This window comes from Pithys albifrons, chromosome 7 (assembly GCF_047495875.1).
Source record: "Pithys albifrons albifrons isolate INPA30051 chromosome 7, PitAlb_v1, whole genome shotgun sequence".
Classification (NCBI taxonomy): Eukaryota; Metazoa; Chordata; class Aves; order Passeriformes; family Thamnophilidae; genus Pithys; species Pithys albifrons.
The window spans coordinates 54,848,145-54,866,907 of NC_092464.1; the positions used below are offsets into that span (position 1 = coordinate 54,848,145).

Genomic DNA, 18,763 nt, shown 5'->3' on the forward strand with positions numbered 1-18,763 from the left:
GATAGATGGACAGTGAATTTTCCCTGAGGCAATGCCAAGACTGGATGTAGGAAAAGTGCAGCACTGCCCTCCATCTGTTTTTTTTTGGTCTTTACTAGTGTGACAGAACCACTGAGACCTGAATCATCAACACTTATCGACACAGCAGTCAATGTCCTTTCTGACCAGACTCTGTGTGCAAGCTAAAGGATTTTTCACATTAGTAGCTCTTTGGAACTCTGGGTTTTAGTTCAGGACAATGCACACACACTCTGAGCGGGGAGGGGCAGGGAAAGAAACAAAATTTATTTCATCATGACCTATTTGAGGTATTTTAGGAGCCTGTTAGGTGGTACATCTCCTGTGGTGTTCTTAAGGCAGAGAAGCTTAGGAGAGAAGCCTTTCTCTCAGCAGTAGAGAGAAAAGAGGAAATACAACCCTGAAGTCCAAACTAAGATGTGTGGATCCCAAAATATTGGGGCCTTCAGTGTCTCTTGTGTTTATCTCAGTGTTTTATTTACCAGCATAACTTGCTCGGGTGTTCTGTGAAATACCAATGGATGTTGTGCCTTTTTGATTGGATGTCACCCTATTAGCACAAACCAAAACCTGGCCACCACGATACAATAACTGCTTGTCTTGTTTGTCTCCTATGTCCTTTACAAGCAAAATGATAAAAACTATTCCCTTGTGTTAGGCCTGTAAGTATATTTTCTTCCTTAAAAATGAAAGAAAAAATACCAAATGAGAAGCAAAACACTCGCTTTGTAAAATTCTACCTACAACTGAATCCCATGTCATGTACTAATAATTCTTCTTCTTTCAAAAGAAAAATCTGAGCTATTCTAAAACTTGAATATGTATTTTCCTGGTAAGTGCCACGTTTTTGAACCATAGTTAAACTTGTTTGAATTCAGTGTCTGGCTGTGCAGTTGTTTATTTGCTTCTTATGCTCATGCTAAGGATTAATAAAGGATGGCACAGCCTTTCCTTGCACTGGGGCTTTGTTCCCTTTTAAAAAGAACATAAGGGACCTGCAACACTCCAAATCTGTCTCTCCTCCCAGGAATGATAAAAATCGAGACCTTCCAGCCCCTCTCCAAGATTTTATTGTTTCCACTGCACGTGGAGCTAACAGCCTGAGTTTGGGCACACCATGTTTCCTGGAATTAAAAGCTGGGTGGGCTCTCAAAGCCAAATATTGCCCTTTTGACTGATATTTCTGTCCTTAGCTGTCCTCAGTTAGAAAAGGCTTGACCCATCATTATAAAGATTTTTTTTAAATGTTTGTAGGGTTTTTTTGGCTAGATTAAATCACTTGGTTCAAACATTGTCTTTACTGCCAAGTTGTGCTGCCTCTGTAAAACAGGGAATACAAGCAGAGTTGACAGTGTTTGCTTTGGTGTTGGTTGTCTTGCTCTGCGTCAGAAAAGGAGTCCCACAAATACTTCCCAGCTCTCAGCCAAACATTTTCCTCTGTCTAACTTATAAGTCTATCCTAAAGAAAAATCTTCCATTCAGCTTCAGATATCCAAATTAATGAAAGTCTTTTTTATGTACATATCATAAAGGTGTGATATCTTTTTTTAGTCTCTAGGAAAAAAATAAAAATTCTGTCCTTGGTTATTAAATGCTGGGTACTTTCAGCCCTGGATAAGGTACCAATAAAATGTGTTTTCTATGAGGCTGCTGTGCTGAAGTGACTTGCCCCTTGTGCTGTTGCTCCAGTGTGCTTAAGGGTGCTGAACAATATTGGGCTCAAAGTGCAGATTTTGGTACTGCCATATGGAAATATTTGTTAGCACGTCGCTGCTTCAGGGTATTACTGTAAGATTTGGGCTTCCAGTGCCAAAATTCCTAGTTGTGTTCTGTAATTGGTGAGTTTTCCAGGGGAAACTGTGTCTCTTGGGGTGGTTGTGACACTCAGCTTGCTCTACAATAGACAAGTTCAGAAATCTAAACTTCATTCACTTTTTTAAATTGTCAAATGTTCCTCATGTTCTTTTGTCATTGTTGTTCCCTTCTTAGCCCCAGTTCTGTCCATCAAAATTCACATAACATTTTGGCCCTGTAAACCCCCCAAAAGATATCAACATCATTTGGAAGCTTATCTTTTGTTATTAGAGAATCAAAGCAAGACCAATAGGATCTTAAACATGTGCCACATACACCTGAGATTAATTCAACAGTAAGGATCAAGATCAAAAGTATTACTTTTCACCTCAAAAACACCTTTAAGGATGCTTTTTTTGATGCCTTTATCAATATATTAGGAAGATTTATTTTTTCTGATCACTTGGTACTTCAGAAACTTGGGAAAAGTGTCTTTTAATAAAACAGTTTGCAAAATGGAGTTGGAGTTAATCCTGCCATGCATTACTGACTCTTTAGACTTACTTGGAAGGGAAAACAAAACTTCCAAGAGGCAGGAAACACCTTATTTGTCTTTTCCTCTCTGGACAAAAGTCATCTGTCAGAATAATATGGTTAAATCCATCTATCACACCTCCTTTGGTTTTTGCTGCTGTCATCCCTTCTTACAGCAGGCACCTGATAGAGAGCCCTAATGGCTTCTGCTATCAATGACACATCTGTTTTCTCCAAAGGGAGTAGGAAGGTAAACAACATGGAATTAATAATGCCTTGGAATAAAACCCTGAGTTTGGGCTTAAGTGGAGTTTACTTTCTGCTGTGCCAATTAAGAAACAATCTTCTAGTGCTGTTTGCATTCCCTGCTAGTTTTGATTTTCTTCCTCATCTAACCAATGTGAAAGGTGCTTTGTGTGCTTCAGGGTGTTAAATATTTTGTGTGCCTGTTGAAAAGTTTCCTCCCTAGTCATTATAGGAAAAGTGGTTTTCTAGTCAGGCCCTCAAACAGGAATCTGCTCTGGGTTAACTTGGGTATGAGACTTGGTCAGGCCTCTCAAACAATGTCTAAGTAGGTAGATAACCTCAGAAGAGAGAAATTATTTTGAACACCCTTCATTTTGTGAAACAATTAGATATTCAAACCATAAACCAAGTTTAAAAGGGTGCTCTGGGCTCTGGGCTCTGGTCTGGGCTCTGGGCTCTGGTCTGGGCTCTGGGCTCTGGTCTGGGCTCTGGGCTCTGGTCTGGGCTCTGGGCTCTGGTCTGGGCTCTGGGCTCTGGGCTCTGGTCTGGGCTCTGGGCTCTGGGCTCTGGTCTGGGCTCTGGGCTCTGGGCTCTGGTCTGGGCTCTGGGCTCTGGTCTGGGCTCTGGGCTCTGGTCTGGGCTCTGGGCTGGTCTGGGCTCTTTTTTTTCTGTACCTATGCTATATTGTTTTGAGAATTAATATTTGGCCTTACATGGGAATATTTTTTGTTGAAGTGTCCATCAATTTTAGTCCCTCATTGGTTGTCTTGATTTAGCTTAAATTAGGGAAAACCTGGACTAAAATCTCTGAAACCACAACTATTATGTTGATATAAAACCAGTGAAAATAGAGGGGCCATTATTATAAGGAGCATCATGAGGAAAAAACTCACAGAAGTTTTTGTTAAATATAAAAGCTTAAATTTAGTAATGGAAACCAGCTAAAGTAATGCTGAAAAGCTGACTGATAAAAATGTTCAGGAAAGTAGTTGTTCTGTATTAGTGTCTTATCCTCAGGTCCTGAAAAACAAACAAACAAACCAACAACAACAAAGGCCACAAAACCAAACAATGCTCTCCACTCAAAAAATCCCCCAACAAAACCAATGCCCCCCAACCAAATAAACAAAAATAGACTTGTTGAGGTCAAGTTGACTGAGGAAGAACATAACCTAGGTCATTTTCAAGTGTCCTTTAATTTAAATATGACCTGACAAGAAAAAATTGTGAAGAATTCCAGCGTTGTTTTCCTCTGCTGTAGAATTTTGTGTTATGACTCCAGGTTTCTGATAGGACCAGTCTGTGAAAAATCATACCTGCTTATAAAGGTACTTCAGATGGAGCTTCATTTGCTGGAAAATCCTCCAAAATGCTCAGGTATTTTCAGCAGTGAAAAGGTGAAAAACTGTATTTGTATGTCAGAAGGTTAAAAACTGAAGGGGCATCTGAGGATTGGATATGCAAAAATATGGAAATATTCATGGGTTTTACTTGCATAGAATTGAGTCTGTTATTGCTTCTGCATTAAGGACAACCAGGCTGACTTTGTTATTCCAGATGCCACTGACCTGAAGAGATGGGGTTGGGTTTTGTTTTGGTGGGGTTTTTTTCTGTGTTGGTTTGGGGTTTTTTGTTTGTTTGTTTTGTAAAAGGACCAAAAAGTGGCAGGTTTCTCCTACAATTCTGGGTTTCACAGGGTGCAAAACACTTCCCAAATGTTTCCATAAAAGACACAGTAGGAAGGGAGAGAACATTTGCCAAATTGTGGATGGATCCTGGAAGGCTCTGAAGCTTCTTGTAAACAAAGGCAATCCAGATGTGCTGTTGGTTTAAATGGAGGTAAAAACTTTCCCTGTGCTCTCTTTGAAGGGAAAAACCAGAATCAAACCACAACCAGCACCACTTGGCTTAATAATCTTACTGCAGATACAGCTCAGATGCTGTAAAAAACTTGGTATTTAATTCAAAACTGCCTTCTACTAAAGAAGAAAAGATGTACATTTTCTTTTGAGGACCTTTGTTATTTCAGCAAGTGAAATGCTAAGGAAAATAACCATTTTGGTAAATGCAGAATTTAAATAATGGTGCTTTGCTGAAAAATTGAATTATGCAAGTTGTGGGTAGAGTTTTCTGTTTTCTCTGTGAAATGTTGAAGTTTTGAGACATTTGAATTTCAAGAGGCAGCTTTGTACACCTTCCAAACTGAATAAATTAATGAAAAAAATAAATCCTGGTCTCCATGGGTAAATTGTAGATCACAGGCATTAATGATGTTTGTTTTAAACCACAGAGAGTACTATGGATTATATTGTAAGTCACTTGAAGATGGCAATGTATCCAGAAATGTCTGATAATAAGCATATAGTGCAGCATATCTATGAATTTGTTATGTTTCATTCCAGGAAGGTTTAAAAAAGTTGATTAAAAATTCCTCAAGCCAAGAAAATTTTCTTGGTTATTAATAACCTGGTCCTTGGCTGGAATAGGACACTAATTTATTGGAGTCAAAATGATCTTTCACGTTAATAAATCATTGGCTTCTCTAAAAACTGGTCAAGGGGTATTGGAAACAAAGTTCAGGTAAAAGGTATTTTGGAAAATGTTGTAAAGTACTGTCTGTCTTTGGGCATCCAAATGCACTTTTAGAAATGGCCCTGGTGGTGCATCCAGTGCTGCCCAAAGATGAATTCCTGCATCAGAAACAGGCCTGAAAATAAAATAGCCATAAAATACCATGAAATAACATTATTTAAGACCTCCTCTTTTACTTGCAGAGATCTATAGAGAGGCTTGAAATAAACCCCCAAACAAGTAACCTTGTTCACTAAGGGCTGTGTGAAGACCACCAAATTAATTTAATTTATGGCTTCACCTTGGAGAGGCCAAAATAGGTGCTGCATTTTCATCTTTTCCAGCTGCAGCCAACCCTTTGAGCAGCAGTGCATTATCTGCATAGATGGTGGGAAGCTTGAAGTGCAATCTGAAGCATCCCAGGCAGTCAGTGGGAGCCACTCTCATCTTTCAGATTAGCTGAGCTCCAGTGATACTTGCAGAAACCCTTCAGTGCTTCTTGGGCTCATTTCTTTATGCAGCTGAATGGGAACTTGGCTCCCCAGCGGTGCTCAGGGCTGTCTGGGAAAGCTCAGTGGGAAGGGGCAGATTTCTGCACATGGAAGGTAGGTGGGGCAGGACAGGGTGCAAAATTCGGCTTCTGTTCTACCAACCTGTGCTGGTTTAAAGGTGAACCAGCAGGGGAAATGAACTCACCACGAGAGAGATTATAAGTCAGAGCTAAAATTTAATAATAATATTACAATAACAACACTGACACACAAGGGCAATTGCTTTCAACTCACAAAACCCCAGCAGTATAACCCAGTGTCCTGGGGCACAAACCCAAGGGGGTTTGTTTGCCCTTGTGCTGAGACCCCTGTGGTTCCCCCAAGTCCAGAGCAAAAGGAAAAGAAAAACCTGTTGGTGCAGGCGAGGGCTGTGGTCTGGGCGAGAGCGGGGATCTCCTCCTGTCAAGGTCCTGCTGCTGCTCTGGATCCGACGAGAAGTTCCCAAGGTCTTCTTACCCACCCCTTATGTACCCTCAGGGAGCACTCAGTCCCTCCCCCTGGGTGGGGACTCACACAGTGGGTGATTAACTCTGGGAGCCAGGGGGTGTTGAACTGTTGATGGCCCATTAGCAGCTCTGCCCCCCTCAGGCTGGGTGTGAAGGTGCCAATGACTCCCTGGGCAGCTGCTGCTAATGGCCCATTGACCTTGGGGAATGAATAGAGGGGGTAGAATACACAGCTTTGATCACCCCCACACAGGGTTAGCTGGTCCCTCCTGCTGAACTAGGACACAACCATCACCCCTGTCTAGTAGTAGGTAAAGAGGTCCAAGGAATGGGGCTGAAGACTGAGGTTACATTTTTATCTTAAGAAGGAGAAAAAGAAAGGAGCAGCATATGGTGCTTTTTTATTTTTTAACTGTCTTCCAATACAATAAAACATGCATAAAGCAAACTGTTGCTTGTTTGAACCACCCCAAAGGTATCAAAGGCTGGTACATTTGGCAAATACCCCTGGCAGGAAAGTGTTTCCTTTCCCCATAAGACAAGGAGGTCTTTGATAAACTCCTCACTTCTTTCTTGCTGACTTAGGAATTTGGAGCATAAGGTGTGCCCTCCCTGGATTGTTCCAGTCGTTGCCATGAGTCTTCTGGGGATTTAGGAAAGGAAACTCCAGCAGTGTCCCTGTATTCCATAGTGAGTCCCAGGCTTGGAGCACAGAGCCAGAGCTGCTTTTCTTGGCATTGAAATGAGTCCTGTGCCAGGCTGTCCTCAGTAACACCTATTCTGAGCCGGATTTTTAAAGGAGTTTTCACTGACAATGGGCTGCTTTGAAGCATCTCCTGCTTTTTTTGGTAGCATCACTTTAAAAGTTCATTTGAAACATCACATAAAATGTTCTAGCAACTTATGCTTATTTATTCCTATTCTTTGGGGGGACACAGTCTTGTGAATTCAACTTGGTGGATTCTAGCATTCATTGGGAATTATAAAACCTGCCTATGCAACACTGAAGGAAGGCTGTCTGAGCATGCTAATGCACTGCCATCCCACCCAGCCCCATTAATATTCCTATTGGTTGTCACTGGAGATAGGCCAATTCCCAGATGTATTTCTCCACATTGCAGAGTGCCCTTGCAATCTCATGACTGCTTTTCAGAAGTGCTTGGTGCCTCATTCTGTCTCCTCAGCACACTACAGAGAAATTACATATTCAAGTTGGAGGAGAAAACTGTGTTTAGGATAACTGGTTTTAGCACACAGCACAAATTAAACCCAGATGATACGATTCTCTCCCTTGCTCCCCAACATTTATATTAGAATTCATCTTTAAAACAGGAGTCTCTTGCATTACAAGTAAAGATTAAAATAGTTTTCAACTTTTTTTCCCCTGTACTTGACAGGCATTCTTGTATAATTAATGACTTGGATATCTTGTTAATAGTTCAGAGTTTGTGGTTTGTATTTTAAATATTCTGTTTGCATAGTGTAAAAGAGAAATGGCTAAGACTTCTGGTTAGTAGCCAGGGCTTTGTCTATTGGTTGGTTAAGATATTTTTGCAATGCTACTACAGATTGGCTCATCTGTTTCATATTCTGCTAACGATTCATTGTGGCAACTTTGGAATCAGAACACAATGGTGAGATTGGAGTCATTATTCCTTTTATCTCTTAGTTAATTAGCTGTTGAGTTCTTTGTTGCTAACATACACATACAAATTTGTTATTAGGGGCATGTTTATGTCTTAGAACCATCCTACAGAAAAATTGCTATCCTATGTTATGATTTCATATGAAATCTTGATGAAAGATTTTCAAGCAGGAGGGGCGAATTTGTGGATTTGGGGTTTGGTAATTTTTTAAGATATATTCCTTGGACCATAATTCTGTACAAGCCTTTGTTATTCACAAGCACACTGAGTAAGTCATGATTGCTTATTTCTGATGAGTTCTATTACCAGTATCCAGGTATATCTCTTATTTAGAACCACTGTTACACAGCTCTCTTTTTCCTTTGCTGACAGAATCTTTGCAAGACCTTCTGAGAGATCCTCTGATGTAGCTTCAAATTATTAATAAAAACTACCTGTGGCTATAAATGTATACTGTTCCCACTTCTTAATATTTTTGATATATAGTTGCTCATATCTATTGAAACCTACTGCCAGATACAAATGTCAAGATGACACAAGAACTGCAGATTGTCTCTTTCATCTACTCAGACTGCTTTGATAAGAGATGTCAGCAACTTTACAGGTGACCTGTTTATTGATCAGGATGCTGGGGATTTGAGCAGACTTCTGAGAAGTGAAGCATCAAGGTTTTCTACTCTGCTTTGCCCATCAAAACTCATTGAAGTCACTGTATAGAGAGGATTAAGCTTTAATAAACGATGGGGTTGATAAGACAGTTTGTGTGTGTGGTGTCCCTTCAAAAATCATGGTCCCTGTTCCCCAAATAGTTCATGGCCTGACTAAGTGGCAATTAAAGCAATTGCAGGCTAAGTTGGTCTCTTCTCCCAAGCACTCAGCAATAGGACAAAGGGGCACGGGCTCAAGCTCTGCCAGGGGAAATTGAAGCTGGAGATCAAAAAAAACTTCTTTGCAGAGAGAGTGCTCAGGCATTGGAATGGGCTGCCCAGAGAGGGGGTGGATTCCCCATCCCTGGAGGTTTTTCCACTGAGCTTGGCCGTGGCACTGAGTGCCATGATCTGGTAAAGGGACTGGAGTTGGACCAAGGGTTGGACTTGATGATCTCGGAGGTCTTTTCCAACCCAATCCATTCTATGATTCTATGATAAGTAGGAGACAGCCTTTTTTTAGTTTATCCAGATGGTTAGACTATAAAAGTAAGCTAGAAATAGACTGTAAACCAGGAAAGAGCAGATATTCCTTGCCTAGTTTTGTTGAGTTTGAACACCAGAAAGATGAAAGGCTGCAATTGGTAGGACAAGAGATCATCTCCCTTGCTGTCTGTTTTCCTCTAGCCAAGGGCCTGAGAAAACCATGTAAGAACAGCAGGTGCCCAGCACTTTCTTGCTTCTATTGTCTTTAAGTCTTGAGGGATTGGAAAGTTGTGGATTGCAGAAGTTTTGCATTTGTATTTAATGATGAGAGGTGACCTTCCTTCTCTTCATCTACTTATTTGAATCTTAAGGAGACTTGTTTCTGATGGACCTCAACTGTTATTTTCCTCTGAATAGGGAAGGCAGAGCAGCAAATGTCACCATACCCGTGACAAAGTTAGCAGTTCTTTTGACCTAAACAGAATAGAGTGGAGAGGAATTGTCTTTTTGCTTCAGAAAGTTCCCATTTAAATGGCCCTAAGCTGGCTTGGGTGTTAATATATCAGTGAGATAAATGGTATGGAGGGAGTTTATTCCTTTGCTGCTCTGGTGCTGGCAGGAACGTTGCTGTGTAATGGATTAACAGGGCACAGAGCACTGACTGCTATGGGGAAGTTATTACAGCTCAGGCACAGGATGGGATGTGCAATTCTGGGGGAGGAAGGGAAAAATTGGTTTCTACAGCAAAGAGCTAAAACTGCTGAAAGAACCAAAGGCTCCCAAGCATTTTTTTTTTCCCCTCTTGAATCTGTGGCATAATGGTATTTCATGTTCTGAAGGAAGTTTAAATGGTGCAATATATTTAGTGGAACTTTTATATAGGGCTAGAAATATTAGCTTATGTAAGCAGTCTTTTAACTTTTGTTCTGTTGCACCTAAAGTCAGGAGTTATTGATGAGATGTAATATCATTTTTAAGTCTATACATTTGAAATATAATCCTCATACACATTTGGGGTGAATTCCCTGTATTTATGAAGCATAAATGAGCAGGCAAGGTGGGGAGGTTTCCTTTTTTAAACAAGGAGAAAGTGAGATTTTTTTATATTTATTTTTTAACCTCTTAGTTGGTATCCCAAGACAGGCATAGGAAAAGATTGCAGTTCTAAACAGCAGTGCAGGACAACTCTATCAACTGTGGTTTGTTTTTTCTAACCCCCAACCCAATTAAGATTTTTCTTATATATATCTTAAATAACTTCTTTGATTTGTTAGCTCTTTTATTTATTGTCTGGTTTTCTTTATTTATTCAAATCTGCTAAGTAATAGTCACCCATTATATTTACTAATAAATAAACTATTCAAGTAGCACCTATATTTGTAGCCAAATCTTTCTAATATTTTTCTGCAAAAATTCACATTTTTTTCCCTCTAGCCCAGTTTGAAGGTGGCAGAAAATTGTATAAATCTAATAATTTACTTTAAAAAATACACTGAAACCTCCTAAAAAACTGAACAAAGGTACATGTTGAGCCTTAGCTCTCATTACTGATAAGAATGTGGGTTTTTCCTTAACAATAAATATCGTGCAATATAAAATTAAGAAAATCCTATAGGAATATTTTAGTTATGTCTTTTTAAAATCATCTGATCATGTGTTGGTTTGCTTTTAAATATTTCATTGCATCTTTATGTAGACAGCAGGATTAATGACAAATGCCTTCAAGTCTCCAGCCCTTTAATTCAGTTCAAAGCTCTTGCCCTTTACTCTTTCCTGTGCTTGTATGAGTTTATTTTTTTTCCCCTTAGTGGTTTTGAACTCAGAGATTTGTAAAGGAAGCTTATTTATTTTGTTAAATGTCAAAGTACTGATTCCTGAGTTAATGTTCTTCTGTATTTCTGTGCTTCAGTTTCTATTGCTGTGAAAGTAATTTTAGTTTTTATTGCACGAGACTGCACGTTGTGAGTGAACTTCATTGGAACTGACTCGATTAACTCACAATCCCTTTTTCCCCTCTTAAAGTTCTTTAGAAGGTACGATTAGTTTGGCCTCCACGTGTGATCCAGTCCAATCAAATCACTGGTTGGTTATTTGACCAAAACTCTGTGTTGTGGCTGGGTATTAAATATGTTTCTTATGCATATATATTCTAAATTATATCACACAATAGCAGGAGATTTTTTAAATTTTTTTCTTCATCAGAAAGGCAAAGACTCTGATTTTGTTTTTTTCCATCTTGCATGCTAGTACCAAGTTAATCTCCTTTATAACTGGGTCAAACCAAAGTGCTCAAATGGTTTATAGAGATTAGTTAGTTTAGTTTTCTTTTTCAATGAATCTGTTGTATGTGGTAATTCATAGACATTAATTAACGTCCCCTAATTTATTTTCTTTTTTTAATATCACTTTATCATCACTCTTATTACAGAAGTGAAAACCTGTATCTTATCTACTTCATACAAAGCTTTCTTGATAACACTTTCCTTTAGCACTAGATTTTGTGTCACCAAAAACATTCCAGATATGTCAGGGCAGGCTTTTTGGTGCAACTGTTGTATCCCTAGGGACAGTGGTAGCCCTTCGTTAGACATCACCATTATATTCTTTTGTGCTTTGTTGAAGTCTTCCTCTTCTCATGTCACAGAGAAAAGGGGGTTTGTGGGTTTTCTTGTGGTTTTAAGGTGGGGTTTTGTTTGTTGATATGCATTTGTTTTGGCTTGTTTATTTTTTTTCTTTACACTGGAAAGCTGGGATGGAGCTACACACGCTCCATATGTAGAAAAATAACAAGGTTGTGTTGTCATCTGAGCTGGTTTAAAGGGAAACCAGCAGGAGAAACAAACCCAACTCAGGAGAGATGATAAATCAGAGTTACAATTTAATAACAATATTACAATAAATGCAATGACACAAAGAGAAATTGGTTTTAACCCCCAAACCCAGCAGTGTAACCCACCCCCTGGGGCACAAACACAGGGGGGTTTGGTGGCCCCTGTGCTGAGCCCCACGTGGTTCCTCTGAGTCCAAAGGAAAAGGAAGGGATAAACCTGTTGGTGCAGATGATGGCACAGTCTGGTAGAGAGTGGTGGGCTCCTCCTGTCCGGGGACTGCTCCTCCTCTGGATCCACCAAGTGGTCCCCCAAGTCCCCAAACCCCAAGATTCCCTCCCCTCAGGTGCAGGTGGGAGCCCCCAGTGCCTCCCCCAGGGCAGGGAGTTCCACACTGGGGGATCTGACTCTGGCAGTCAGGGGGGATTTTGGAATCGTTGCTGGCCCATGAGCAGAGCTGAGCCCTCATGTGGGTGTGGAGGTGCCAAGGACTCCCTGCAGGGCAGTTCTCCCAGCTCCTCTGCCAGGCTTCTTTCCCAGCCAGCTCCCAGCCTGAGGGCTCAGCTGTGCCCTGGGCAGCTGCTGCCAATGGGCCCTTGGGAACAGTTGGTGGGCAATGAATGGAGGGTGGAGAATGCACAGCTTTGGTCACACCCACACAGGGATAAACTGGTCCCACCTGCTGAACTGGGACATCATCTACAAAAGGAAGAAGGGCACGTTGCCTCTTAACATGTATGAATAATGAAGAGCATAAAGTGAATATATTCTCTTGTGTTTCAGAGAAGTGTGATGAGCCCCTGGTGTCGGCCCTGCCCCACTCCTCCTTCAGCAGCTCATCCTCCATGGCAAGCAGCTACGTGCCAGGCTATGCCAGGCTAAACAAGAGAGGAGGTAAGGGGCACTCAGCCTAATCTTTAGGTGTTTCCAAGAGTGATGAACAACAATTTTAATATGAAAACTCTTTTGTGCAATGCAATTGCTTGTGTTCCTTTTAACAGAGTTTTGGCTGTCTGACAGATGTTTTTTGTGAACTGAGTGGATTTCTGTTTCATTGTATGGGACATTGCTGGCACTCATTGCCCAGCAGGGAGAACTGTGCTGCTAATACCATGTTGGTTTAACTTGTTCCCACCTTAGCCATGACTGCTCTCACTCAGGTTCTTTGTAGTCCCACAGGAACTTTGGCTTATTCCTGTATTTCTGTAGTGCAAGGAGGTGTTCAGGGTAACAAAGCCACCTCAGAACTTGGGCCTACCTGGTCTAACTGTGTCCTTGGGGCTAAGCAAATTTCCTTCATGGCCTGAACACAAGTCTTTACTTTGGTCCACAGGAATTTTGATATTTTTGGCTATCTGTTTATATACCATCTTGATTTCTAAATCAATTTCCAATACATTAAACATAAAATTTTAGATTAACAGAAAAATAGTGTTCTGAATATTATTGGGTTTTTTCCTAAGCAGTATAATTGTAAAAATTTGAAAATATAAAATCTCACATAGAATCAATACTGAAATTTTATCTTTCTCACAAAACATGTGTGAAAGGTATAAATAATTGACATAATAAACTTAGAATTTAAAACTATTTGTAGACTATAGTTTAAAACTACAATGTAAAGATGAAGAAGAGAAAACAAATGACTATAGTGCTCTTATGTTCTAAATCCTGAAGATCTGCAATAATAGCAAAATACCAGCCTTTAAAAGGTTGGCTTGGTTGCATTGGTGCCTCACTTTTCCTGCTCGTGCAGGAATTGTGCTGCTTCAGCCAAGATACCATGTTTTGCCTCCTAAAAAACCCCCAACAAACCCCACAGAAACAAAACTTGCAGTTTTTTACATCAAAGTTCTAGCCTAGGCTGCCAATGTTTTCTATCTGTATTCTCTAGTAGTTTGTGCCACTTCTGAGCCAAAAAATCCCCACCTTTTGAGCAAAGTCATGAGTTTGCTGCTAGACTAATTCTAATCTTAAGAAATTAATGAATAGCTTAGCTGCTGTATTAAAAAAACAAAACAAACAAAAAAACCCAAACAAAAAACCTAACCTGTGCAAAACCAAAACACACAACAACCAAAAAAACAAACAAAAAACCAAAATAAAACAAAATGCCCCCCCCCCCAATACCCCCAGCGTTATGTTCCTGTTGTCACAGCTCCTCCAAGTCTCATGGTCTGTCTGGGGTGGGTTCAGTGTCCCAGACTCATTACTGGGAGCAGGATGCAGATGGATGGGTCAAGACCACTGGTCAGAGTCAAGGGCACAGGAAGTGGAAACAGGGGCAGGGATCCAAGGAACAGGACAAGGACCTTGCCCAGCGTGTAGGGGTGGAGACACAAAGGCTGAGGCGTGGAGTGAGTTGAACTTGGCAAGGGACACCAAGACTGATGAGAAGGTCTTCTACAGGTATGTCAGACAGAAAAGGAAGGTCAAAGAAAGTGTAGCTCACACAACTGACAAACTGGCACTAACAGATGAGGTGTGGATGGCAAAGCAGTGATGACTTGGTGGCCCACAGGTGTCCAGTTGGGACCGAGGCTGTTCAGTATCATCCTCAATGACAGCTGGATCAATTGCACCCTCAGCAGTTTCCCAACACCAACCTGGATGGTTTTGTTCATGTGCCTGGGATACTATTCAAAGAGACCTGGACAAGTTAAAGAACTGACTGCATGTGTATCTTCACTTTGTTTTAGATAAGTATTTGTCATTTTGGTTTACTAGACTACTTCTAAGTGAAAGGCAAATCAGATTTGAAATTCAATTTTTTCCTTTAATTATATTTACCCTCCCATTTTCTTACCCTTATAATCACTACGGTGCAGTTTCTTTTAATGATGTTTCTTTAGTGCCATCATTAATCAAACATTTGCTTAATTTTCTCTATCAAAAGGTAATTTTAATTTTAGTTGCATCTCTTTGTTAAATCATGGTTACATCTCTCTGTTTAAATAGCAGCTTCTCTAGCTTGTCCTCTATCTCCTAATACCTCTGAAGCCCAGCATATATAATTCTCAAACCTGAAGCTTGTTATGAACATTACCAAATCTTGTTTTTGTCATTCTAGTGCCAGTAGAAGTACTGGAGAATTCAGGAGTGTTTAACACAAACTTGGCCATCTCTGTGTTTATGCTTCTGCTCTGGAAGTGATGGAAAATAACTCAGTTTCAATTCTGAGCTATTTTACAACTTCGTGGAATTACAGATATTGCTAATCAAACCAGTAGTAAGGGAATCAATTTTTTTTTTCCTCTCCAAAGAGTCATTTCCAGCTAATAGATTCCCAAATCTAATGTGCTATTTAAACCACACTGTGCTCAAGTCATTAAAAGGAAAGAACTCCCCCTCCTCTATTCCCAGCCCCTTCACATGAAAGAAATGTGCATTTGAACATTCTGATCTCCAACCCAATAACTTTTCTTCACTGTTTTCATGGCAGTTCACTCTAGACTGGCAAATCACTTTATCAGAATAGATGGGATATTTTATGCCATTGATTAAGACACTGATTTACTGAACAGCCACATCACGTTATTAAAAAGATCACAGTTGTGACTGTAGTTCTGGTTCAGTTTCCTGCTATAAACATTGCAATTGGAAGGATGCACATCAAAGAGTTTAATATTTTCAGCAATTTGTAGGAGGCTTCAAAAGCAGGAACATGCATGAATTTATTTCCAATGTTTGATATCACTTTGTTGACAAATCCTATAGCCAGTGATTGAAACAAACAGAATTAAATCCTGTGGAATGGCATCGATCTGGGAGCCCCCAGGCTGTGTGGGGGGTGATTTCTGGGTCAGTTTGAGGGAATATATTACATTTTCCACATCTGTCTGCTCAGAGCCCCGTAAGCCTTCAGTGACTTCTGAATTAGTATGTATATTTATTTCAAAGAAAATAAGATTTGATGGACAGAAACTTTGTTAGAAAAGTTTACTTGGCAGTTCATATTCTTCTGTTGTCCCCGTTCCTGTTCTGAGCCTCATTCCTTCTTAGGATGAGCAAGAAGCATCCTGAAAAATTGGAAATGCTTTCATTACAAGATAGCAAAGCACCACAGAAGAGAAGTGGACATTTTTCTTTTTTATTCTTGTCACTTTTATCTATGCATATGCAAAAAATTTTATAGCTTTGAATACAGTAAAATCCTAAAAGGGTTTTGTTTTTGTTTTTGGGGTCTTTTTGTGGACTTCTTTAAAAAAAAAAGGAATTTTCTGTCCAATATCAGCTCCCATTCTCCACCTATCTAAACCAAACATTTCTAGGTATATTAAATGATCCAGTGTAATATTTGGAGAATATGGGGATTGCTGGTGAACGGAGCTGCATCCAGCTGGGGTCCGGTCACCAGTGGTGTTCCCCAGGGGTCTGTATTGGGTCCAGTCCTGTTTAACATCTTTAGTGATGATTTAGATGAGGGGATTGAGTCCATCAGCAGCAAATTTGCTGATGACACCAAGTTGGGAGGGAGTGTCGACCTGCTGGAAGGCAGGAGGGCTCTGCAGAGGGATCTGGAGAGACTGGAGAGATGGGCTGATTCCAATGGGATGGAGTTCAACAAGGGCAAGTGCAGGTCCTGCCCTTTGGCCACCCCAACCCCCTGCAGCGCTCCAGGCTGGGCACAGAGTGGCTGGAGAGCAGCCAGGCAGAGGGACCTGGGGGGACTGAGGGACAGGAAGCTCAACAGGAGCCAACAGTGTGCCCAGTTCGCCAAGAAGGCCAATGGGATCCTGGCCTGGATCCAAACTAGCGTGGCCAGCAGGCCCAGGGCAGTGACCCTTCCCCTGTACTCTGTGTTGGGGAGGCCACACCTTGAGTGTTGTGTTCAGTTCTGAGCCCCTCAGTTCAGAAAGGATATTGAGATGCTGGAGCGGGTCCAGAGAAGAGCAACAAGGCTGGTGAAGGGACTGGAGCACAAGTCCTATGGGGAGAGGCTGAGGGAGCTGAGGGTGTTTAACCTGGAGAAGAGGAGGCTCAGAGGTGACCTCAGCACTGTCTGGAACTGCCTGAAGGGAAGTTCTGCCCAGTTGGGGGTTGGTCTCTTCTCCCAGGCACTCAGCAATAGGACAAGGGGGCACGATGGGCTCAAGCTCTGCCAGGGGAAATTGAAGTTGGAGAGTAGAAAAAACTTCTTTGCAGAGAGAGTGCTCAGGGATTGGAATGGGCTGCCCAGAGAGGGGGTGGATTCCCCATCCCTGGAGGTTTTTAAACTGAGCTTGGCCGTGGCACTGAGTGCCATGATCTGGTAAAGGGACTGGAGTTGGACCAAGGGTTGGACTCAATGATCTTGGTGGTCTTTTCCAACCCAATCGATTCTATGATTCTATGATTCTATGATTAGTTTGGAGGAAAAAAAATACTTTTCCAAGTGACTGCCACAGGAGTCATCCACGTTGGCACATAAATACATACCATGAAGTCATTGATATAACACATTTTGACTGACATCTGGTCAGTAGAGCAGATAAAAAGGTTTTGGTTCCTTCCATTTTCCTCATCCCTCTTCTCCTGCCAAAGTGATCTCTTTTGCTGCCACCTCACTAAATAAAGTGGCACCAGAGAAAAGGAGAGTTTTCAATTAGCTCATCCTCCAGCTTTTTAAAATCTCTCCTTGGTATTTTTTTTCATGTGTGTTATCAAGGTTTTAAGGTCCAACCTCTTATGACCTGCCATCAGCAGAGTCAATGGACTGCATCTCATCAGGAGAAGGATTCTTAGCCCATGTTTGATATAAAGCATTATCAATCTTCCTTTTAATGGTTCCCAAGCTATTGGAGCTTACACTTCTCTCTAGCACAAGAATTAATGCTGCCCATCATCCACCTCATACCATTTTAATTTAGGGAAGAAATTCTACATTATTTCAACATAATGTAATGTTATATAATATAATTGGAAGCTGCTTGAAACCGAGTAGAGTCTCAGAACTTCAGAAATAATCCCAGCAGACAGTGAAAGTATGAAGGTCATAATGAATTTTTGGCTATATGGAAATTATCTTTTGCACAGTGGAATAAAAAAGAGGAAATTTGGCACCCAGGGGTTCTGTTTCAAGTCCAGTGTCAGGGGCAATTCTCATGCTGCCAATGAGGTTGATAATGCAATATGAAAGTTTCTGTAGGCAGTTATGTTCCAAACCTTTTAGCACCACTGTGTAATGCTCTGCTTTTTGTTGCCTTTTAATCAGCGTGCTGACCTTGCCCTGTTACCACAAGTAGTGATGGGACTGCCAAATAAGCATCACAAATTTGAAGGGTTGGCACAAGTGTAGTTGAGATGGAAGATTTCCTTTTCTCAGTGGAGTTTTAAATTCTGCCTTCTCTTTGGAAGATGCAAGAACTTCTCTATAATGGGATATGATTCTTTTATTCCCCAAATAATTCCTAATAAGTTATTCAGATCTGCTCTGCAGTAACACTACCAATAAAAAAGGAACATTTCTAGAGTCCTGCCTTTGAAGAAATCTGGGGACACCCAGTTTAGGCTCTTTTTAGCATTGCTACTAAAACCTCTGGGCAAAATAAGATGGGTGCACAACATGACTCAGTATATTTGGATTAAAACCCTCTTAGAAAAAGGGTCTTGTGGAGTTGTCAGTGGTTTGTGAATTCACTGCCATTGTTACATGGTATGTTTGCTAAGTAGGAAAGCACAGGGAGGTCATTACTTTTGCTTAGAACTTATAATTCATTAAAACGTGGTTGCTTTTTAATAAATAATCAGCAGTTCTCTCCACTTATCCATATGTGCTGTAGATAAACACACATTCTACAGTCTAATAGTATGTTTGCTAAAGCCTCATGAACACTCTAGATCAAATTAGGTGATCAGAAGTCAGAACAAATTGATAGTCATTACCTACTAAATAGTTACTTATCCATTTAAAAAATGTGGAAAATTACATATTCATGGTTGAAAAGAATGCTCCTCTATTGGTTCATTTATTGATACACCCCAAAAATATATTGTTATATGACATAGTATTATTTG

At 40.7% G+C, this 18,763-nt stretch overlaps 1 protein-coding gene across 2 annotated transcripts in view; it reads left to right on the plus strand.

Moving 5' to 3' along the window:
* Positions 1-18,763, plus strand: part of CNTNAP2 (contactin associated protein 2) — a 1,051,893-nt gene that overhangs the window by 297,116 nt on the left and 736,014 nt on the right. For both annotated transcript variants that reach the window (XM_071559619.1, XM_071559620.1), the window contains one exon: positions 12,551-12,661. In XM_071559619.1, coding sequence (XP_071415720.1) covers positions 12,551-12,661 — 111 coding nt within the window. The remainder of the gene's footprint in view (positions 1-12,550; positions 12,662-18,763) is intronic.